The sequence below is a fragment of the Heterodontus francisci genome, chromosome 20, assembly GCF_036365525.1.
Source record: "Heterodontus francisci isolate sHetFra1 chromosome 20, sHetFra1.hap1, whole genome shotgun sequence".
In the NCBI taxonomy this organism is placed as follows: domain Eukaryota; kingdom Metazoa; phylum Chordata; class Chondrichthyes; order Heterodontiformes; family Heterodontidae; genus Heterodontus; species Heterodontus francisci.
Genome location: NC_090390.1, coordinates 91,897,265 through 91,922,465, shown reverse-complemented (window position 1 = coordinate 91,922,465; position 25,201 = coordinate 91,897,265). Strand labels below are relative to the sequence as shown.

The following is a 25,201-nucleotide window of genomic DNA, read 5'->3' as shown; positions in this document are numbered from 1 at the left end:
ATATGCATGGTAACTCCAAGTTGCAGTCCTTGAAGAATTACTGTCACCAGATATCCCCCTCCCCATTAATCCCAGCATTCTCCTTTCACATCAGGTGATCCATTCAGGTTGTGCCACAGCACTAGAGTGGTGCAGTGGTTAGCACTGCAGCCTCACAGCTCCAACAACCTGGGTTCAGTTCTAGGTACTGCCTGTGCGGAGTTTGCAAGTTCTTCCTGTGACTGTGTGGGTTTCTGCCGGGTGCTCTGGTTTCCTCCCATGGCCAAAGATTTGCAGGTTGATAGGTAAATTGGCCATTATAAATTGCCCCTAGTGTAGATAGGAGAGTGGTAGGGAATGTAGGATTACTATAAATGGGCAGCTGTTGGTCAGCACAGACTCAGTAGGCTGAAGGGCCTGTTTCAGTGCTGTATCTCTAAATATAAAAAAAAAGTTGATCTCATGCCAGAAGTGCAATGGCCCTGCCACCACTATGACAGAACATAGTCAGCCTCATGATCACTTTCTGATGCCCAGACAGTCTGTAGGTTGGGCACATTTCCATACTGTGTATTTGCTCCTTCATTTACACCATCTCCAAACTGGTTTTCTTGCTGCATATAGTTCAAGGGAACAAACCAGTACTGGAAAAAAAAAACTCAGATCACAAGCTCCTGACTGCTTTGAAGAAGGTCATCCTGTGATATCCAACAAGGGATAGAGAAAGGTGATACAACAGGCCTTCCACCAAGCTCAGGCATAATATAATCATGCTCCTCTGTTTGTCCCCCTTCTCACTCACTCCCATAGAGAGGTATAAACAGCCATATAAACCTCATACACTATTTTAATGCAAGCTCTATTTGAAGATGTGCCTTGGATCCAGAATTCTAACATCTGCACCTTTTTTTTATCACTATATGCCTGGAAAAGCCACCTGCCAATAGGCCAGAACAAGGCAATGTTCTGTGTCCCTCTTGCCAGTGTTTTCAAATACCAGCAGTGACACATATGCTCAGAGCATGCACTTAGTGTGCTTAAGGAGGCATGCAGTTGAGGCATAGTGCAGCAGTGAGGAGAGCAGGAGGCTGCTCGACAGCCTGAAAGCAACATTACAGTGAAACTCCTGAGCTGTGTAATGCTTCTGTTCTCCAACAGTAGGAAAGATGAAAATACTGACCAATACAATACTCACCTGTTTGATTTAACTTGTAGGGCAGTGCTAGATTGGAATTAGCTGGAGGCATAAACATCGAGGGTACTGGTGACCGTGACTGCCACTGGCTAAAGTACCTAATTATAATAAAAGCAAAATACTGCTGATGCTGGAAATGCCTACATTATAAATTAGCTACAGGTATCAGGGGTTTCTGCTCTCTTTGAACTGTAGCTCCCCTCCAACCTGCTGCCAATGTCAGTTGTGGCTCAATTGGTGTCACTCTTGCCTTAGACTCAAAAGGTTTTGAGTTCAAGACCCACTCCAGGGCTTAAGCACAAAAATAGTTAAGGCTAATACTCCAGTATAGCACTAAACAGGTGCTGATAGTTATACAGCACAGAAACAGGCCCTTCAGCCCATCGTATCTGTGCCAGCTATCAAGCACCTAACTATTCTAGTCCCACTTTCCAGCACTTGGCCCGTAGCCTTGTATGCTATGGCATTTCAAGTGCTCATCTAAATACTTCTTAAATGTTGTGAGGGTTCCTGCCGCCACCACCCCTTCAGGCAGTGTGTTCCAGATTCCAACCACCCTCTGAGTGAAAATGTTTTCCCTCAAATCCTCTCTAAACCTCCTGCCCCTTACCTTAAATCTGTGCCCCCTGGTTATTGACACCTCTGTTAAGGGAAATAGTTTCTTCCGATCTATCCTATCAATGCCCCTCATAATTTTGTATACCTCAATCATGTCCCCCCTCAGCCTTCTCTGCTCTAAGGAAAACAACCCTAGCCTTTTCAGTCTCACTTCATAGCTGAAATGCTCCAGCCCAGGCAACATCCTGGTGAATCTCCTCTGCACTCTCTCCAGTGCAATCACATTCTTCCTATAGTGTGGTGACCAGAACTGTACACAGTACTCCAGCTGTGGCCTAACTAGCGTTTTATACAGCTCCATCATAACCTCCCTGTTCTTATATTCTATGCCTCGGCTAATAAAGGCAAGTATCCCATATGCCTTCCTAACCACCTTATCTACCTGTGCTGCTGCCTTCAGTGATCTATGGACAAGTACACCAAAGTCCCTCTGACCCTCTGTACTTCCAAGGGTCCTACCATCCATTGTATATTCTCTTGCCTTGTTAGTCCTCCCAAAATGCATCACCTGACACTTCTCAGGATTAAATTCCATTTGCCACTGCTCCACCCATCTCACCAGCCCATCTATATCGTCCTGTAATCTAAGGCTTTCCTCCTCACTATTTATGACACCACCAATTTTGGTGTCATCTTCAAACTTACTGATCATACCTCCTATATTCACGTCAAAATCAATTAAGCAAGGGTCCCAGCACCAATCCCTGTGGTACACCACCGGTCACAGGCGTCCACTCGCAAAACAGCCCTCGACCATCACCCTCTGCCTCCTGCCACTAAGCCAATTTTGGATCCAATTTGCCAAATTGCCCGGGATCCCATGGGCTCTTACCTTCTTAACCAATCTCCCATGCGGGACCTTATTAAAAGCCTTACTGAAGTCCATGTAGACTACATCAACTGCTTTATCCTCATCTACACATCTAGTCACCGCCTCAAAAAATTCAATCAAGTTAGTTAAACACAATCTCCCCCCAACAAAGCCATACTGAATATCCCTGATTAATCCCTGCCTCTCCAAGTGGAGATTAATCCTGTCCCTCAGAATTTTTTCCAATATTTTCCCAACTACTGATGTTAGACTCACCGGCCTGTAATTACCTGGGTTATCCCTGCTATCCTTTTTGAATAATGGTACCACATTTGCTGTCCTCCAATCCTCTGCTACCTCTCCTGTGGCCAGACAGGATTTGAAAATTTGCGTCAGAGCCCCTGCTATCTCCTCCTTTGCCTCACATAACAGCCTGGGATACATCTCATCTGGGCCAGGGGATTTATCCACTTTTAAGCCCGCTAAAACAGCTAATATGTCCTCCCTTTCAATGTTAATATGTTTAAGTATATCACAATCCCCCTCCCTGATCTCTACACCTACATCATCCTACTCCATAGTGAACACAGATCGTTGTTGTTTTGGTGAGACGTTAAACCGAGGCCCCATCTGCTTGCTCAGATGGATGGAAAGGATCCCATTGCATGATTTCAAAGAAGAGCAGGGGGGAATGATCCTTCGTGTCCTGGCCAACATTTATACCTCAATCAACATCACAAAATACAGATTGTCTGGTCATTATCACATTGCTGTTTGTGGGAGTTACTGCGCATGTACTGACTGCTACTTTCCTGCATTACAACAGTGTCTATACTTCAAAAAAGTACTTCATTGGCTGTAAAGTGCTCTGAGGCATCAGGTGGTCATGAAAGACACTGCATGAATGCAAGTCTTTCTTTTGGCTGCAGTGAGTGCCGACAGCATTTCTCTCTGTTTCAGTGACAGGCTCCCTCAGCAGAGCACAGATCCCAACAAAATCCCACCCTGCATCCATAATTCATCACAACCCAATGACACAACTCAAACCCAGACATTTCAGACCATGATAGAATGCATTCAGATCTGTTACTCATTACATGTGACCTTCCCTACTTTGGCCACTATGGTTTTTATCTCAACTTCTGGATACTTAATGCTCCTGTATTACTGTTCTATTGATTTTTTAAAATTCATTCGTGGGATGTGAGCGTCGCTGGCCAGGCCAGCATTTATTGCCCAGTCCTAATTGCCTTCGAGAAGGTGGTGGTGAGCTGCCTTCTTGAACCGCTGCAGTCCATGTGGGGTAGGTACATTCACAGTGCAGTTAGGAAGAGAGTTCCAGGATTTTGACCCAGCAACCATGAAGGTACGGCGATATAGTTCCAAGTCAGGATAGTGTGTGACTTGGGGGGAACTTGCAGGTGGTGGTGTTCCCATGCATTTGCTGCCCTTATCCTTCTAGGTGGTAGAGGTCATGGGTTTGGAAGGTGCTGTTAAAGGAGCCTTGGTGCATTGCTGCAGTGCATCTTGTAGATGGTATACACTGCTGCCACTATGCATTGGTGGTGGAGGGAGTGAATGTTTGTAGATGGGGTGCCAATCAAGCAGGCTGCTTTTTCCTGGATGGTGTCGAGCTTCTTGCGTGTTGTTGGAGCCGCACCCATCCAGGCAAGTGGAGGGTATTCCATCACACTCCTGACTTGTGCCTTGTAGATGGTGCACCAAGGCTCCTTAGACAGCACCTTCCAAACCCGCGACCTCTACCAACTAGAAGGACAAGGGCAGCAGGTGCATGGGAACACCACCACCTGCATGTTCCGCTCCAAGTCACACACAATCCTGACTTGGAACTATATCGCCGTTCCTTCACCGTCGCTGGGTCAAAGTCCTGGAACTCCCTTCCTAACAGCACTGTGGGTGTACCTACCCCAAATGGACTGCAGCGGTTCAAGAAGGCAGCTCACCACCACCTTCTCAAGGGCAATTAGGGATGGGCAATAAATGCTGGCCTGGCCAGCGTCGCCCACATCCCATGAATGAATAAAAAAAAATCATGGAAGCTTGGATTCCGAGAATTCCTAGACTCTGACCTGCTCTTGTACTCTTAGTATTTATATGGCTACTCTAGTTCAGTTTCTGGTCAGCGACCCCCCAGGATGTCAATAGTGGGGGATTCAGCGATGGTAACGTCATTGAATGTCATGGGGAGATGGTTAGATTCTCTTGTTTGAGACAGTCATTGCCTAGCACTTGTGTGGCTCGAATGTTACTTGCCAATTATCAACCCAAGCCTGAATATTGTGCAGTCTTGCGGCAATGTTGAAAATTGCCCAGGTATGTCCTGTACACAAAAAGCAGGACAAGTCCAACCCGGCCAATTACCATCCCATCAGTCTACTCTCAATCATCAGTAAAGTGATGGAAGGTGTCATCAACAGTGCCATCAAGCAGCACTTGCATAGCAAAATCCTGCTCAGTGACGCTCAGTTTGGGTTCCACTAGGGCCACTCAGCTCCTGACCTCATTACAGCCTTGGTTCAAACATGAACAAAAGAGCTGAACTCAAGAGGTGAGGTGAGAGTGACTGCCCTTGACATCAAGGCAGCATTTGGCCAAGTATGGCATCAAGGAGCCCTAGAAAAACTGGTCAATGGGAATCAGGGGGAAAACCCCCCGCTGGTTGGAGTCATACTCAATGCTAAGGAAGATGGTTGTGGTTGTTGGAGGTCAATCATTTGAGCTCCAGGAACATCCCTGCAGGAGTTTCTCAGGGTAGTGTCCAAGGCCCAACCATCTTCAGCTGCTTCATCAATGATCAAAGACTAGGAATATATTGGTCTTTTTCTGAATGGCAGGCAGTGACTAGTGGGGTACCGCAGGGATCGGTGCTAGGACCCCAGCTATTCACAGTATATATGAATGATTTAGATGAGGGAACTAAATGTAATATCTCCAAATTTGCAGATGACACAAAACTGGGTGGGAGGGTGAGTTGTGAGGAGGATGCAGAGAGGCTTCAGGGTGATTTGGATAAGTTGAGTGAGTGGGCAATTGCATGGCAGATGCAGTATAATGTGGATAAATGTGAGGTTATCCACTTTGGTAGCAAAAGCAGGAAGGCAGATTATTATCTGAACGGTTATAAACTGAGAGAGGGGAATATGCAGCGAGACCTGGGTGTTCTCGTACACCAGTTGCTGAAGGTAAGCATGCAGGTCCAACAGGGGGTAAAAAAGGGAAATGGTATGTTGGCCTTTATAGCAAGAGGATTCGAGCACAGGAGCAGGGATGTCTTGCTGCAATTATACAGGGCCTTGGTGAGGCCACACCTGGAATATCGTGTGCAGTTTTGGTCTCCTTATCTGAGGAAGGATGTTCTTGCTATAGAGGGAGTGCAGCGAAGGTTTACCAGACTGATTCCTGGGATGGCGGGACACTCGTATGAGGAGAGATTGAGTCGGTTAGGATTATATTATCTGGAGTTCAGAAGATTGAGGAGGGATCTCATAGAAATCTATAAAATTCTGACAGGACTTGACAGGAAGGATGTTCCCGATGGTGGGGGAGACCAGAACTAGGGGTCATAGTCCAAGGATACGGGGTAGACTGAGATTAGGAGAAATTACTTCACCCAGAGAGTGGTGAGCCTGTGGAATTCGCTACCACAGAAAGCAGTTGAGGCCAAAACTTTGTATGTTTTCCAGATGGAGTTAGCTCTAGCTCTTGGGGTGAAAGGGATCAAAGGGTATGGGTGCAAAGCGGGAACAGGTTACTGAGCTGGATGATCGGCCATGATCATAATGAATGGCAGAGCAGGCTCGAAGGGCCGAATGGCCTACTCCTGCTCCTATTTTCTCTTTCTATGTTTCTTTGACCTTCCTTCAATCATAAGGTCAGAAGTGGGGATGTTCGCTGATGATTGCACAATGTTCAGTACCATTCGCGACTCCTCAGATACTGAAGCAGTCTGTGTAGAAATGCAGCAAGACCTGGACAATATCCAGGCTTGGGCTGATAAGTGGCAAGTAACATTCGAGCCACACAAGTGCCAGGCAATGACCATCTCCAACAAGAGACGATCTAACCATCTCCCCTTGACATTCAATGGCATTACCATTGCTGCATCCCCCACTATCAACATCCTCGGGGCTACCATTGACCAGAAACTGAACTGGAGTACAAAGAACAGTACAGCACAGGAACAGGCCATTCGGCCCTCCAAGCCTGCGTCGCTCTTGATGCCTGCCTAAACTAACACCTTCTGCACTTCCGGGGCCCATATCCCTCTATTCCCTTCCTATTCATGTATTTGTCGAGATGTCTCTTAAACGTCGCTATCGTATCTGCTTCCACCACCTCCCCTGGCAGCAAGTTCCAGGCACTCACCACCCTCTGTGTAAAAAACTTGCCTCGCACATCCCCTCTAAACTTTGCCCCTCGCACCTTAAACCTATGTCCCAGAGTAACTGACTCTTCCACCCTGGGAAAAAGCTTCTGACTATCCACTCTGTCCATGCCACTCATAACTTTGTAAACCTCTATCATGTCGCCCCTCCACCACCGTCGTTCCAGTGAAAACAATCCGAGTTTTTCCAACCTCTCCTCATAGCTAATGCCCTCCAGACCAGGCAACATCCTGGTAAACCTCCTCTGTACCCTCTCCAAAGCCTCCACATCCTTCCGGTAGTGTGGCGACCAGAATTGCACGTAATATTCTAACTGTGGCCTAACTAAGGTTCTGTACAGCTGCAGCATGACTTGCCAATTTTTATACTCTATGCCCCAACCGATGAAGGCAAGCATGCCGTATGCCTTCTTGACTACCTTATCCACCTGCGTTGCCACTTTCAGTGACCTGAGGACCTGTACGCCCAGATCTTTCTGCCTGTCAATACTCCTAAGGGTTCTGCCATTTACTGTATACCTCCCACCTGCATTAGACCTTCCAAAATGCATTACCTCACATTTGTCCGGATTAAACTCCATCTGCCATTTCTCCGCCCAAGTCTCCAACCGATCTATACCCTGCTGTATCCTCTGACAATCCTCATCATTATCCGCAACTCCACCAACCTTTGTGTCGTCCGCAAACTTACTAATCAGGCCAGCTACATTTTCCTCCAAATCATTTATATATACTACAAACAGCAAAGGTCCCAGCACTGATCCCTGCGAAATACCACTAGTCACATTCCTCCATTCAGAAAAACACCCATCCACTGATAACCTCTGTCTTCTATGACCGAGCCAGTTCTGTATCCATCTTGCCAGCTCATCTAAATAGAGTCGCCATATAAATACCGTGGCTACAAGAGCAGGTCAGAGGCTAGGAATTCTGCGGCGAGTAACTCATCTCTTGACTCCCCAAAGCCTGCCCACCATCTACAAGGCACAAGTTAGGAGTGTTATGGAATACTCTCCACTTGCCTGGATGGGTGCAGCTCCACCAATACTCAAGAAGTTTGACACCATCCAGGACAAAGCAGCCCGCTTGATTGGCACCCCATCCACAAACATTCACTCCCTCCACCATCAATGCGCAGTGGCAGTAGTGTGTACCAACTACAAGATGCACTGCAGTAACACACCAAGGCTCCTTCGACAGCACTTTCGAAACCCACGATCTCTACCAGCTAGAAGGACAAGGGCAGCAAATGCATGGGAACACCACCACCTGCAAATTCCCCTCCAAGTCACACACCATCCTGACTTGGAACTATATCACCGTTCCTTCACTGTCGCTGGGTCAAAATCCTGGAACTCCCTTCCTAACAGCACTATGGGTGTACCTACCCCACATAGACTGCAGTGGTTCAAGAAGGCAGCTCACCACCACTTTCTCAAGGGCAATTAGGGATGGGCAATAAATGATGGCCTAGTCAGCGACGCCCTCATCCATGAATGAATTTTTTAAAAATAGACGCGGACTGTTTCAGTATTGGAGGGGTCGAGAATGGTGCTAAACATTGTGTAATCATCAGTGAACATCCCCACTTCTGACTTTATGATGGAGAGAAGGTCAGTTATGATGCAAACATCTCTGAATTTTCTACATATCTCTTTGTCTATTTCTTTTCCACTTTTTGGTAGTGTGCCATATTGGGATAGATTTTCAACTTGCTACTTTGGCGTAAAACTGGCGTTGCAGCTCAGCTGTCTGCTACTGAAATGGCTGATTTTCATTGCCATAGAAATAAATGCCATGTGGTCTCTTTAATAGGTGGCCGATCCGCTACACGCAGCCTTCCAACAGCAACAATTTGAAAATGTGAAGTTTCTGAACTGTTTCCGAGCCATTATTAATTCTCAGTTCAAGCTAAGGAGTCTCAGTCCAAATCCACCTTTGATTAAGCCTTTTTTAGTTTTGCGATCATGTCCTTTATTAGTAAGACCTTTTTTGCTTTCTGAAACTGTCATAGCCAGTATCATTCACCGTGAGTGGAATCCTTTCATCCCCAATACTGCAATCTGTAACCTTGATAAATGGACAGCCGAAATGGAAATTTCAACAAGATCTCTACTTGGAGAAAATAAATAATCAGCACACTCCAGTTTTCAGCTCAGATTAACAGACTGGATTTGAGTCTTCAGATAAATAAAATGTGAAACAGGAGCTAGAAGGGCCTAATAGCAATGAGCTCACCAGGAAGATCAGTGATATTTCACCGTTCTTCTGTTTGCTCAATGATTGGAGCACTTAGAGGAGCTGAGCAGAATGAGTAACTGCAGTCCCATTATCTGCTACACTGATAAAGTACACACGTCAATATTCAGTATAGTGTTCGCATTCCTAATCTTTGAGCTCTCGGTCTCCCATCAAGTGCTCCATTGTGGGTTTCAGCATGAGAAGCTCCAACCTGGGCAAAGAAGATGCAGAAAAACTCCAAGATGGAAATACTTGGGCCACACTCATGTACTTCCTTGTAGCCAATGACACCACATCCTAGATCAAGATATGAGCACTGATTGCCAGCCCATTCCAGGTGTGCAGTGCCAACTAAGAAGGCTGAGAAAATAAATTCAGACAATGAGAGCTGAACTACTTTCCTGTGGTTCAGAGTTCAAATGCTAGTTGTATTAAATCCCATCAAGCAAAATATTTGATATCCTGTCTGCCCTTAACTAATAGGTCTCAGCTGGGGTAGTTATAAGGGCAATAAAATTTGTGCACCTTTGGCTAGAGCAGTAGAAAATTAACTGAGTTCTCATTCTTGATCGCTAGGCTGTTGAAAAGTGCATGTGCAGGGATCAAGACTGAGGGCAGCATTTTTCTCAGTTGCAGTTGAATGCTTTGCTAAACTTCCTCTCCATGCTCATGTGAAGAATGGCCCATTGCCTGAGGTACTGGAAGCTGAGACCACTCTCGAACAAAATTCGATACCTTTGGGAGAGGAGTGGAGGAAATTGATTTAAGTGAGAACCAACTGAGTTGATTTAATGTGGCACTGGGTACTGTCCTGAAAGCAGATGATCACGGAAGCGCGGGACTTTCCACCAAATGTTGTGCCCCTTTTTCCTCCCTTATTGATTCACATCTATCAGTTTTGTTACATATTACCCAATGTCACAGGGTTCGAGATATATTCTTTACTGGTATACAAGGATTACACCTAGAGAGTGATGATTGATGACACCAATCCAAGAGCCAGCTCTAATTATGTGCTGTAACTCTATATCAGATGATTTGACCATAGGATATGTCTTTTTACATCAAGGCTTCCACAGCATTACCTTTTGGAGTTGGGGGAATTTCTCTTCATGGCAGTTATCCCTGTTGTTATTTCTTTCCTCCAGAAATTTAATACATTGGGAAGTGCCACAAAATGCCTAAATCAGCAGGAATGAACTCAGGTTGCTGTGATGAGCCTGAGTTCAACATTTTACAATAAATCTTGTCTTTAAAGAAAATCTATCATCTTTATTTTCCAATCAATGTTTAAACTGTAATTAGTGCACTTAAACAGCAGATAAGCCAAGGCACCATCTGCCAGACCGGGACTCCTGCATGTGCAATTTCCATTGTTTGGTGCTTTCAGTGTTGACATATTCCTTTTATTGCAGGATGTTGTCTGGTGAAAATAGTGAGAGTTGCCAAGTGGTCCAAGGTGGGCACAACAACACTTTAGAGACATGCTTTTTTCAAAAACCTTTAGAAACAATTGGACACTGCCCGTATTATATTCCACTCATCTGGGGTCAGCAAGTGTCAGCCTTGGTTCAGTGGAAGTTAGCTTACTTCTGTGTCAAAGATTGTGATTCAAATCCCAGTCCAGAGACTTGAACACATAATCTAGGGTGACACTACAGTGCAGTACTGTCACAGGTGCCATCTTTCAGATAAGGCATTAAACTGAAGACCTATTTTCCCTCTCAGATGGATATAACAGATCCCATGAAACTATTTGAAGAGCAGTAGAGTTCTCCGAGCTGTCCTGGCCAATATTTATCCCACAACAAACATTAATAAAACAGATTATCTGGTCATTATTTCATTGTGTTTGTGGGAGCTTGATGTGTGCTAATTGGCTGTAAAGTGTTTGGGATATCCTGGGCATGTGAAAGGTGCCATAGAAATGCAAGTCGTTATTCTTAATATTGTAGTGACTAAACAAGCTAAAAACAAGGCCACGACAACTAGCATTGTTCTGTGTCTCAGCACAACAGTAACAATGTGCTGATACTGACAGCGAAACCGATTGCAAAGTGGGGATTGGAGGGGTAAACTAGAATGCCAAAGGTGACACAACTTGTTTATATTTGTTCTTGGGTTGATGGAAAGGGAACAATTATTGTCTAGTTGCCTGCCACAGTTATGCTCACATAAAGTGCAACAATTGAAAATACAAGCACTCAACCTGAAGAGTTATAAAAATGGACTTTCCTTTTTTTTATAAAGTGGACAATGTGTTTAAGGGCGGCACAGTGGCGCAGTGGTTAGCACTGCAGCCTCACAGCTCCAGGGACCCGGGTTCGATTCCGGGTACTGCCTGTGTGGAGTTTGCAAGTTCTCCCTGTGTCTGCGTGGGTTTTGTCCGGGTGCTCCGGTTTCCTCCCACAAGCCAAAAGACTTGCAGGTTGATAGGTAAATTGGCCAGTATAAATTGTCACTAGTATAGGTAGGTGGTAGGGAAATATAGGGACAGGTGGGGATGTTTGGTAGGAATGTGGGATTAGTGTAGGATTAGTATAAATGGGTGGTTGATGTTCGGCACAGACTCGGTGGGCCGAAGGGCCTGTTTCAGTGCTGTATCTCTAATCTAATCTAATCTAAAAGAGTAGTCAACATCCATGGGGAAAAGTGAGAAGTTACACTATGATCAATAAGAGTATAAGAAATTGCAAACCTCAATTTGAAGGCAGTTACTGCAGTCCACCTGTAGTACAAAGCATAACCCCCCACCCTGTGCCTGCATGTATAAAACTGTGTTTCTTTGTATGTTAATTTTTTTATAATTATAGGCTGGTGTCAGCCTTCGTTAAATGGTACCAACCTCATAAGATCACAGGACAGGAGGAGCCCATTTTGTCCCTTGACCTAGTTCTGCCATTCAATTATATCATGGTTGATTCTGTAACGTCACTCCATCCACCTGCCCTGGGTTCTATATCCCTAACACCCTTGTCGCAAAACTCAATTGATCTCAGATTTGAAATTATTAATTGAGCTAGCATCTACTCCTTTTGTGTTCCACACTTCTACCACCCTTTGTGTGAGGTGTTTCCTAACTTCTCTCCTGATTAGCGAACCACTTTTTTTTTACAATTCAACAGCTTCATGGTTACTGATGCCAGTTTCTTATTTCCAGAGTTTGTAAATTTAATTCAAATTTTCAAACTGTCAGGGTGGAATTTAAACTCATGTTCACTGGATTATCAGTGACCCTTCTTCGGAACCCTGCTTCTCTGTTAACACTGCTTCTCTTGTCACAGATGCTGCCAGACCTGCTGAGTGGTTCCAGCATTTCTTGTTTTTATGTCATAACTGAGTGCTACAACTTACCCATAAGCTAGCAGTCCACATCATAGTTGTATATCATGGAACAATCTAAATATGGGGATCTCAGTGGACCTTTTTAATGAAGGAAATCCAACCCCACATACTACTTCCAAACTTTGCAATTACACACATGTAGTGACAGCAATGCCTGAATTAACTCAGATAATGTATTCGCATAGGAAACATTCCTTACCTCAAGAAAATGTCTGCGGTCACATTTACAAGACGGAAGTCTTTGCATAAGACAACAGCCGTCTGGCTGCTCCAGAAAATTGCTTTGAGGAAAATAAAGTGATTAGAAGCAGCACTAAGTAAACAGACTGACTCTCAGAAACTGGTTGCACCCTTGGTGCGAACTTGCTTTTTTTTTCCACCGGACTCCTGGATGCAAAGAGATTTCTCCACTTTGACAATTTTCCATGCTTCCAATCCTAATTACCAATCCTGCTTTAGACCTTCGCACACTCTCATGTCTTGTGTACGTCTTTTATTTCTTTTATTTCTCTCATTAGGCCTTCTTTTGTCTCCTGTGCATATCACTTCTGCGATTTAACCATTTCCTGATCCCCGCTGTTATGAATGCTGGACTTTGTAGTATCATTATGTTTTTTAAAACTGTGATTTTTAATGTAGTGTAAGAAGGATTTGGAGGAGACATATGATCTCATACCAATTCTATCTAGAGACAAGACAGGGATCCTGTTTACCATGCGAACAAAGAACACAGATCAAAGACCCTTTTGAAAGCAGAATGCAACATTGCAACACCTGAAGAACAATGGCTTTCACACTCCCAGACACTCGATTATAAACAGGGAGCCAGGGACTCTGATGGTGCAAACTCGAGTTGGATTTTTTTAACACTTGGAAAGAAAGGAGGGCCAGGGTGGTACTGCTATGGCCAGACTTGTGGACTCTGCATATTGAAAAAGAAAAATGACTATTGACTTTTGATTCTGGATAGATTCAACTAGCTTTCAGAGGTGTGGAGGCTGTAAGGAAGACACCAAGACCAGCAGTGACTGCCTCAGAAGAGAGAGAGGGAAAACATCTGTTCTCAGAACACTCATCTATTGAAATGCTGCTAAGACTTGAATCCAATTTGAAAGCTGAGGTTTGCGGAGATAAAAGACCAATGGGGTGAACTGAGATAGCCTTATTCACGGAAGTCCAGGTCAAAAGTGCTCAAAAGAAATGAGCAAAGAGGACATTGACTTTAAGAAGGACTGGGAAATCCAACCCATTTCAACTAGGAGGTGTTTGGGATTTTAACTGCAAAGACATTGCTTCAATGTGGACACTGTGTAATGTGTAAATGTGATGTGGGGTTTTCAAGTGTTTTAATAAATTTAAGGGAAATACCTTTTTCTGTATTTAGTGTGTTAGCTACTTACAGTTTAATTTTTTTTAGTTTACTTACAGTAAAAGTCTTAAAACCTGAAATCTTGTAGTGTACTTCTTTAAATTGGTCTGAGGAGTTCATAGTTCTTGCTTTAATGTTAACGGTCTCAATGAGGTCGTAACACTCACCTTATCACTTTACAGGTGTTAGAGAATAGGAATATAGGAGCAGGAGTAGACCATTCAGCCCATCGAACCTGCTCTGCCATTCAATTAGATCATAGCTGATCATCTACCTCAATGCCACTTTCCCGCGCTATCCCCATATCCTTTGATGTTATTAGTATCCAGATATCTATCGATCTCTGTCTGGAACCTGCTCAATGATTGAGCTTCCACGGCTCTCTGGGGTAGAGAATTCCAAAGATTCACCACCCTCTGAGTCAAGAAATTCCTCTTCATCTCAGTTTCAAATGGCCTGCCCCTTTTTCTGAGTTGGGGTCTTATGTGGACAGAATCAAGTCTTCATTGTCAAAACCCACTGTGTAGGCTCAGATATGGGTCAATTCACTTCAAATTCCAGAATGTGGCTGGAATCTGTGGGATCATACCCCAGGAAAGTAAGGCAGAGATCTAGGGGCAAGAAAGATGATGCAGTGAACCCGTGGATTGGAATTCCTATTTCGTGTTGTTGTCGTATACACTAAAGTGGAAAATAAAGTGCTTGGAGAAACCTCGGGGCATTTCTGTGTGAGAGGTGGATGCAGATTCTCCCCACAGTTCACCCAATCATCCTGCAGTACAGAACCATTTGGTACACACATGCTCTAATTGCAGGTTAATGGCGCATCAGTCCCACAAAAAGGATTGTTCCTTTAGTAACCTACGTTTTGCAGTCTCGGAATCAGAACCAAACCTCCGACCTATAAATGCTACGGAAACTCCCAGGTAGAAAGATGCTGAGGAAAACCATAGCTGGGTAATATCGATATGGCATATATCACAATGTAACACATAAAATGGCTGTTTGGTCAGTCACGACAAATGCACCACATGGGTAGTCAAAAGGAAAATCCTTCAAAGGCTGGAATTACCTGAAAAGAAAGATGATTGTGATTGTTGAAGGTCAATTATTTCAGCCCCAGGATATCACTTCAGGATTTGCGAGGTGAACAGTCCTCAAGCCATCCCCCTTCAGTTGCCTCATCAATGACTTTCCCTCCATCATTAGGTCAGAAGGCAAGGTGCTTGATGATGATTCCACAGTGTTCAGATCCATTTACAACTCCTCTGATGATGAGGGAGCCCATGCCAGCCTACAATAGGATCTGTGTGGGCTGCCAATTGTCAGGAAACATTTGTGCCACCTAAGTGACTGGTAATGACCAAGTTAAACAAGAGAAAGTCTAGCTCTGCCCCCTTGATCTTCAGTGTCATCATCAATGCTGATTTCTCCACCATCAATATCCTGGGCAGAAGCTGAACTGGATGAGCCACATCAACACCGTAGCTACAAAAGCGGGCAAAGGTTGGATTCTCTGTGACAAGTGGGTCACCTCCTGATTCCTCAGAACCTCTCCACTATCTTACAAGGCTCAAGCCAGGTGTGTAATGCAATACAAACCATTTTCCTGATAAGTGCAGCCTCAACAAGAAGCTCCAAATCATCCAGAACAGAGCAGTTCACACTATTGCTCTCCTTACTACTAGATTTAGTGGGGAAGATATTGGTCATGACAGCAACACAAGATGGGAAATTGCAAATTGGCAACTCAAATTTATATCTTTTTGTTACTGTATTCCCTATCACCTATATAACTCTACAGATCAAAACCAATTTCACCACAAAATTCACCCCCTCCCCGCCCCCATCATCACCAGTGCATTGCAGCTGCAGCTGCAGTATGTACGATCTACAAGATACTGTTCAACAAATCACCAAAGTTACTTTGACAGCCCCTCTCTCCCCTGTGACCTCTACCACCATTAAGAACAAGAAAAGCAATGTTGTGGGAACCTCCAAATTCTCTTTCAAGTCTCACACAATCCTGAATCAGACATACAGCAGCATTCTTTCATCATTGCTGGATCAGGAACATAGAAATCCCAACCTAACATCATTGTAAAAGCACTTTCAGCACTGCAGCAGTTCAAGGATGAGGCCCATCACCAACGCCTCAGGGAAACCAGGTTGCGCAATAATTGCCAGCTATGCCCACATCCCAAAATCAAATTTAAAAAACAAGACCAAGCATTCTTAACAAATCTGTTTACTTTATTAAGAGTGAGAAGCATGCACAGGTTACACACAAAGCAACCAGGTGTGAGGGAAGCAGTTTCCTGTGAAATAAGTCAGGGAGGAAGCAATTTCCCCAGGATACAGGTTCATGACGAAAGAGGGAGGAGGAGGGTCACATGACAGCAGTGGGGTGGGAAGAGGCAGAGGACATGACAGTAGTTAGCAATAATCCAATCATAGAATCTCGGCCATCACTAGGCAGACATGTGATTCAGCCCATCACACTTGTGCTGATGCACCAACTGGAGCTGTCTGGCTGGACCCTATCCCTCGTCTCTCTCACCTCTTTGTTGTTTGATTGCTAAAGCCTGATCTGTAATGGTGAGAAAGTTGCTCCTGTACCTGCATACCATCAACACCCATGATGAGGGATACTCAAGGAAGTTATATTTTTCCAACTATCACAGAAATAATGGCTTTCACCTTAGAACAGACTGTACCAAGGAGGAAAAACCATGGGCACAGAACAGGAGGAGAGTTACAAGATGCAGAGCAGAATTGTGAGTGATGAGTGAGAACCGAACATTATAACACTAAAACAAAAGCAAAGTACGGTGATGCTGGAAATCTAAACTAAAAACAGACAATGCTGGAAGCACTCAGCATCTGTGGAGAGAGAAACAAAGTTAACTTTTCAGGTTGATGTCTGCCTTTTGTCATTCAATCGCTCCTTCCCTTTTGTTCTATCCTTCCTCCCCACCACCACAAGCCCCCACACTTTCCCTGCTTGTGTACTTGCTCTAACCCTGTCATATCTGTAACTTTGCTGAAATGTTAACTCTGTTCCTTTCTCCACAGATGCTGCCAGACCCACTGAGTGTTTCTGGCATTTTCTGATTCTAACACAGAAAATCCAAAGAAAATTCTCAGTAACTTATCAACAACAGCATGTGTTTATATAGTTATATCAGTTTTAAATTACATCAGATACATGTACATTTAAACATACACATACAGTTTTCAGTGTGAAAAGGTTTGATGCATGTGTGAGAAACAGAGTGTGATGATAGGTCCTCTTCCAGCACATTACAGGGGCTGTGGTCCCCACATCTACACCACCAGGAATTCACATTCCAGCTTCTAAAGAGCACTTTTGTCTTCCTGACCTTCCTTCAATAACAACTGAGTCCAAGTTCAGGTTAGGCTTGTGCTGTATATAAGGGTTTGGCAGCCTTGTGATACTGAAATAATTACCCAAAGGTTGAGAGTTCAAATCCCAGTATGGCAAGTTTGAAACTGAGTTCAATAAATATGATAATTGATGGACGGGCAGCAGGAGAAATGATCATGAAAGCTGATGGATTGTTGTAAAAACTTGATTAGTCTCTGATGTCCTTCAGGGAAGGGAACCTGCCATCCTTACCCAGATAGGCTTACATGTGACTCCAGTCCCACTTTGCTGTGCACAAATTTGCTGTCTACATTACAACAGTGACTACACTTCAAAAGTGCTTCATTGGCTTTAAAGCACATTGGAACGTCCTGAGATTGTGAATGGTGCTACAGAAATGCAAGTTATTCCTTCTTTCTATGTGGTTGAATCTTAATGCCCTCAAAGTAACTAGAGATGGCAATGGATACAACCTTACCAAGAATAAACAATCTCTCCTTCATGGTTCAGGAATAGCTGTGGGAAGAAAGAGTTTCCTCAACCCTCAAAAAGAAGAAATAGTTGGAGGGAGGCCTGTGACCTACACTGACCTGTGAGAAGGTACCTTGGGCATGTTTCTGGTGGCCACAGCTGATAAGAAAGCTCTAAGATAATGACAGCTGCTAAAATATGTTATCTGGAGCCCAATTATGAGAACACATGGGCATATATTCAGGGCTTGATGAAGATAATGATTGCCTGGCAGAGGGGTTAGCTATTTCTGCTCCATCAGTATTTCCAGCTAGTGCAGTGACCATTCAATAGTGCACAATGTCAATCAAACCTGGGATGGTAGCCCTGCATACTTCTCATGTGTGAGTCCAGACTGGCAGTGTCAGCAGACTATATCCCATGGTGAATCAAAACTCTGTCTCAGTTAATCCCACCACAGCAGATGGTGAAACTGGAATTCAGTTAATAAATCTGCAATTTAAAAAAAAGCTAGTCTAATGGTGACCATGAAACCATTGTCGATTGTTGTAAAAACCTATCTGGTTCACTAATGACCTTTAGGGAAGGAAATCTGCTGTCCTTACCTGGTCTGGCCTACATGTGACTCCAGACCCACAGCAATGTGGTTGACTCTTACATGCCCTCTGAAATTGCCGAGCAAGCCACTCAGGTCAAGGGCAATTAGGGATGGGCAATAAATGCTGGCCTAGTCAGTGACACCCAGATCCCATGAATGGATAAAAAAAATGTCCACAATAGATAGTGATCAGGAATCCTGGGTAACTTTCCCCTGACTAGTTCAGGGATGCTGAGGCCAATTATAATGTCTCTACTGCTGTACAAACAGGGAACCAAACCTGGCACTTGCTTGGTCTGCATGGCTCAGTAACATGAGGTGAGGCATTTATCCACTGAACTATTTCATCTACACAATGAGGAGTTAGAAATATATTTTTCAGTTTAGGTGCCTAGGTCTCCGCTAGGTGCAGCACAATTTGAATGAATGTGAGGGAAGGGAATCTGCAGATCTGAGAGACTTTGCAACGTGAAGGACTTGTGATCTTAGCTATACTGAAAGACTCTTCATAAAGCAGAAGTGCTGATCACTCTACTAAAAGACCCTTTGAGAAGGAGGGGCTGGTCTGATAGACCCCTGAGGGAGAGGGTCTGCTGGTCTGAGAGACCCTGAGGGAGTGGGTTTGCTGGTGTGAGAGATTACTGAGGGAAGGGGTTCTGCTGGTCTGAGACTCCTGAGGGAGAGGGTCTGCTGGTCTGAGACTCCTGAGGGAGAGGAGCTGTTGGTTCGAGAGACTCCTGAGGGAGGGGATCTGCTGGGCTGAATCCCGAGAGGGGAGCAGCTAGTCCGAGAGACTCCTGAGAGAGGGGTTTTGCTGGTCTGAGTGCCCCCTTACGGAGGAGGTCTGCTGGTCTGAGACTCTTGATTGAGGGGGTATGCTCGTCTGAGAGACCTCTGAGGGAAGGGGTCTGTTGGTCACTCTGCTCTAAGAGGCCCCTCAAGGACAGCAGTTCGAGACCTCTTCTCTGCTGTGTGTTAAATAGATCAGAGAGTTCTCCACTGCAGGAACTCAGAGTCCAGGTGGACCTGCATGTGAGTGAGGGCACTGTCAGCTGATTCCTGGCCCAGTTCTGGGAGAGGCTAATACATGAAACATGTAGATTGTGATGATTCAGTGACCTGCCGATCCACGGGAGTAACGGTGCAAGGCTTTCCTTGCTAGCACTGCGGAAGGAGGAAGAGGAAATGCAGAAGAGTATGGGGTCTAGAGCGCTATTCACATACCACAGTGGCAGTGACAAGTATGACTTCAGCCAGGTGTAAATAGTGTGAACACTTGTAGTCCAGTTCTCCGTGTAAATGTGCATCAGGGTGGCAGCAGTATCAGGAAAGTTACAAACGAAAAAGGCCACAACAACAGCTCCTGAAACGAGAGAAAAGACACAATCAATGTACCTGTGTGCTGTGCTGATGACCTATTGAATAATAGTCATCCTTTGCATCGTGCAAGACTCAACCTATTTCATATGATGAGGAATCTGCTGTTCCTTAACAGCAGAGTTGCTTTTTCTGCATTACCACACTTGTACTGTGGCACTGATTTACCAGAGCCTGACTGCCAGCACTTCCATTACTACAGCACGGTGCTGTGACTGTGAATGAAAGGCTGGGGCTACCTGCTTCCTATTCTGCATGGAGCAATTTAGTCTACATTAGTAACTGCATGGAAATACTATGGAGACGGTTTCCAGGTAACAGAAGCATAGCTTTCATCTCAAACAAGTTATATTTTTACTATTTAATTCATCTCCTAAAGGAGTAATTAATAAAAAAGCTATTTATTGGTGTCTGTATTCCATCTTTGATGTAGAGACATTTTCCATGTAAGTTTAAAGGAGCCGACCAGTGATTGGGAGTAGCCCAGCAGTCACCAATAGACATCTAATTAGCAACAAACAGATATTTTAATAACAGCTTTCAAAATGTTTAAAGTTATTTCACTGGTGCCCTGTTTATCGTCCCCTAAAAGATCAGTGGGTTAGGGTACAGTGCAGCATGCCACTGAGCCATACAGGTAAGGAGATTTGTACAGTCCTTCCCTATCTGTGCCCACCTCAGGTGAAATGTCAGATGGGCTAAATAATACAATTCTACAGAGTTGTTAAAATTCCCTCCTCTAATCTTTAATCCCTTCCACAATTACACACAATCCCATTTGGCTGTTAATCCATGGGCAGCACCACTCCAGGACCTCACCCACATCTACATTGCTCACAGATGACTCAGAGACTGTCAGCAGGGCTCACAGTCCTGTTGTCACCTGTGGCTCAGCTGGTCACATTCTCACCTTGACATCAGAAGATTGTGGGCTCAAATCTTAATACAAAAATCAAAGTTGACAATCAGTCGAGTAGTGAGGGAGTGCTGTCTTTCAGTAAGAGATGATAAACTGAGGCACTGTCTGTCTGCTAGGTGGATATAAAAACTCTCAAGGTGCTATTTTGAAGAAGAGCAGGTGTTCTGGTTAATATGTATCCTTCAATCACAAAAATAGATTATCTGGTCATAATATTGCTGTTTGTGGAAGCTTTCTATGCACACATTAGCTGCTGCATTTCCTACATTTCAACAGTGAATACACTTCAAAAATATTTCATCGGGATGTCCAATGGTCATGATTTTTTATTTTATTCATTCATGGGATGTGGGCGTTGCTGGCTAGGTCAGCATTTATTGCCCATCCCTAATTGCCCTTGAGAAGGTGGTGGTGAACTGCCTTCTTGAACCGTAGTCCATATGAGGCAGGTATACCCACAGTGCTGTTAGGAAGGGAGTTCCAGGATTTTGACCCAGTGATAGTGAAGGAACGGTGATATAGTTCCAAGTCAGGATAGTGTGTGACATGGAGGGGAAAGACACGATAGATATGCAAGTCATTTTTTTTCTTTTTGAAGAACAGTGGCAGCTGAGCAACTGAGCAGCCTGGTGCCCACACTTTCCATCAGGGATCACTGACGAGCATCCAGGAGCAGGAGCCAGGTTGACCTTTTTAATATTGCTCTGGAGTTCTCATGCCAGCTTTATCAGCCACAGTCTTTAGGGCCACTGATTCTTGACATGCAGATCTTGTGCAGCCAATAGAAACCTGGGTAAAACTGCTGGACTCACCAAAGCCAATTGACTCTACTGACTGCTGGTGCCAGTGCAAGACAGACATGCCATGGGCTACCAGCCCCACTACCCCATTAAATGCAACACAAAGCAGCTAAACTCTCACGGGCAGCCGTTTCTGAGGCCTTCCCAACCTTTCACAGTAACAAAGCACATTGGCTTTTTAGTGCACCAAAAAGACTGTATAAATCTGTTGTACATATTTCTCTTTATCTAATTAATTATTATTTTTTGAATGTGTTGAAGGTCATCAGAATTGGAGTGTTAGATCATGGCTGATCTGTATCACAACTGCCTTTGATCCTTATCCTTTATATCTTTACCTAACAAAACTAATGTCCTTTAGGGAAGGAAATCTGCTGTCCTTACCTGGTCTGGCCTACATGTGACTCCAGACTCACAGCAATGTGGTTGACTCTTACATGTCCTCTGAAATGGCCTAGCAAGCCACTCAGTTAGGGCAATTAGGGATGGGCAATAAATGCTGGCCTGGCCAGAGACGCCTACATCCCATGAATGAATAAAATAAAAAATCATGACCATTGGACATCCCAATGAAATATTTTTGAAGTGTATTCACTGTTGAAATGTAGGAAATGCAGCAGCTAATGTGTGCATAGAAAACTTCCACAAACAGCAATATTATGACCAGATAATCTATTTTTGTGATTGAAGGATACATATTAACCAGAACACCTGCTCTTCTTCAAAATAGCACCATGAGAGTTTTTATATCCACCTAGCAGACAGACAGTGCCTCAGTTTATCATCTCTTACTGAAAGACAGCACTCCCTCACTACTCGACTGATTGTCAACTTTGATTTTTGTATCAAGATTTGAGCCCACAGTCTTCTGATGTCAAGGTGAGAATGTGACCAGCTGAGCCACAGGGGACAACAGGACTCAGTCTTGAAAGTTTCTATTAACCCAGCATCCACAGCCTTTCATAGAATCATGAATAATACGGCACAGAAGGAGGCCATTTGGCCCATCATGCCTGTGCTGGCTCTTTGGAAGAGCTAACCAATTAGTCCCACTCCCCTGCTCTTTCCCCCCAGCCCCACAAACATTTCTCCTTCAAATATTTATCTGATTCCTTTTTGCTTCCGCCACCCTTTCAGGCAGCGCATTCTAGATTATAACAATTTGCTGTATAAAAATATTCTCAGCATTTTCCCTTTAGTCCTTTTGGGAGAGAGAGAGACTTCTAGATTTCCACCACCAGTTGTGTCAAAATGTGTTTCCTAATTTCATTCCTAAATGGTCTAGCTTTAATGTTGAAATTATGTTCCCTTGTTCTGGATTCCCCCAGCAGGGGAAATAGCTTCTCTAGATCTACCCTATGGAATCCCTTAATCATTTCAAACACTTCAATTAGATCACCACTCAACATTCTAAACTCAAGGGAATACAGGCTATGTTTGTGCAATCTGTCCTCATAATTTAAACCCTGGTATATTTCTGCTGAATCTGTGCGGTATTCCTTCCTAGGTCAATATATATTTCCTGAGGTTTGGTGCCCAAAACTCCAGGTGGGGTGCGACCAAGGCTCTGTTCAACTGAAGCATCACTTCCTCACTTTTGAATTGTAGTCCCTATCCACATAATTTTGTGCCTCCTAACTTAGTGTCACCTGCAACCATAGATATATAACTCTACTCCTTCATCCAAATTATTGATAAATATAGTGAAAAGGTGAGGCCCCAGTAAAGATCCACTTGTCACATCCTGCCATTCAAAGGACAGACCTATTATCCCAATCTTTGTCTCCTACATCCTAGCCAAATACTAACCCATGTCACAAGGTTACCTTACCTATTATATGGTGAAAGAGGTTTGCCCTGATAGTTGCAAAGGATGATAATGAAAATATTTACTCACCCATCAGCTGAATGGCCTTTCTTTCTGTTACAGGCAGATTTCCAGAGCTGCTGAGGGAGTTTGAGCATTGCCCTCTCCATGGATGTGTTAATCCCATCTCCTCCCGCTGCTGACTATTCACACATAAATGTCGAAATATGAGCAGGTGAAAGGTGATGATCACGATGAGTGGAACTAAGAAGCAGAGGATGCTCCTCATTTGGATCACAGTCTTGTAGATAGTGAATGGCTCTTGCTCAAACATTTCACACACAGTGGAGTAGAAGACAGCCTTATCCTGTGAAGTAGCAGTATAGTCCAGGATGCAGGCTGCTGATTGTCCATAAACAATGGCAAATGGTACCGAAGAGATGGCTGACAAGACCCAGATCACTGCCAACAAATAGACCATTCGAGATTCTCGTAGACCAGTGATTGACCACATTGGATGGCAAATGGCAATATAACGCTCAGCAGTAAAGGCAATTATAGTCCAGCTGGTTATAGCACAGTAAATCTGTCGGACCATGAAGTAAAGTTTGCAGAGGGGGTCACTGAGCAGCCAGGGGTAGTACTGCCAGTAGTATCTGTACACGGTCACTGGTATGGTCAATAAGAGCAACAGATCTGCTAGTGCCAAATTGAGAAGGTAGAAGCGAATGGCACTGACCCTCATCCGTCCATTCTTCAGTAGTGTCAGAATGCTCAAACCATTTGCAAATACACCAAAGAGAAAAAGTAAAACATAAAATACAGTGACTGGAATTGTTACATAGCCTGGTTCTTGCTGCTTGGACCCAATCAACAGGTGCTGTTGACTTGGTGAATTTTCATTGAGTTCAATTGAGTCACTTGGATTTGATTCATTATTGAAGGACCTGATGTGCATCATGCATGGATCCACATGACCAGCCATAGACCAATTCATTTCCCAATACTGGAGTTAGATTTAAAGTCAACTGAAGGTAATTTTTATCCAATAAAATCCATGTGATGCAGTTGGTATAATGCAAGTCAATGTTATGACACCAGCACCTCAAAGTTAGGCTGCACTAATGATAATTTCCACAAGTGATTGTCTGTTGTATGTAATAACATTGGAATGCTAGTACGAAAATGTTCAATGGAAACTCCAAATAATACTTGTGGTTAGTTGGACAGCGTTAAGAGGTTTGCTTAGATTGGCAGTGACTTATTGTTCCAATTTATTTCTCAAATCATTTCTTATTTCCTTTTATACGTAGATTCTCAGTAATTTGAATTGACTTCTTTAATCAGGATCACTGGAGTCCTGGGTGGCCTAATGCATCTGCCATCACCTGTCGTGCACACTTATCTCTTCCAAATGATCCACATGCGGGTATTCCTATAGTAGCAGCCAGCACTGATTATCAATGAGTGAGTCGTTTAGGAGACACTCGGGTCGCCTCCCACTCCTGATATGCCCTGGGGATGTTTCCCTTTCAGAGTAAACAGCAACTACTAAAGAAAAGAACAGTTATTAGATTAGTTGCGACAAGAGATATCTGCGCATGTGTATAACATTAGAACATTAGAACATTACAGCGCAGTACAGGCCCTTCGGCCCTCGATGTTTCGCCGACCTGTGAAACCATCTGACCTACACTATTCCATTTTCATCCATATGTCTATCCAATGACCACTTAAATGCCCTTAAAATTGGCGAGTCTACTACTGTTGCAGGCAGGGCGTTCCACGCCCCTACTACTCTCTGAATAAAGAAACTACCTCTAACATCTGTCTTATATCTATCACCCCTCAACTTAAAGCTATGTCCCCTCATGTTTG

General features: G+C 44.1%; 1 protein-coding gene across 1 annotated transcript; it reads right to left on the bottom strand.

The window, feature by feature from the left end:
• Positions 1-470: 470 nt before the first annotated feature.
• On the bottom strand, positions 471-24,281 carry LOC137380894 (neurotensin receptor type 1-like). Its single transcript, XM_068053298.1, has 8 exons — positions 23,414-24,281; positions 19,544-19,783; positions 17,942-18,013; positions 12,794-12,875; positions 10,335-10,430; positions 9,884-9,984; positions 9,461-9,609; positions 471-623 (listed from the first exon to the last, which is right to left on the bottom strand). The coding sequence occupies exons 1-8, from the start codon at positions 24,279-24,281 to the stop codon at positions 471-473; spliced, it is 1,761 nt and encodes a 586-aa protein (XP_067909399.1).
• Between the last annotated feature and the right edge of the window lie 920 nt (positions 24,282-25,201).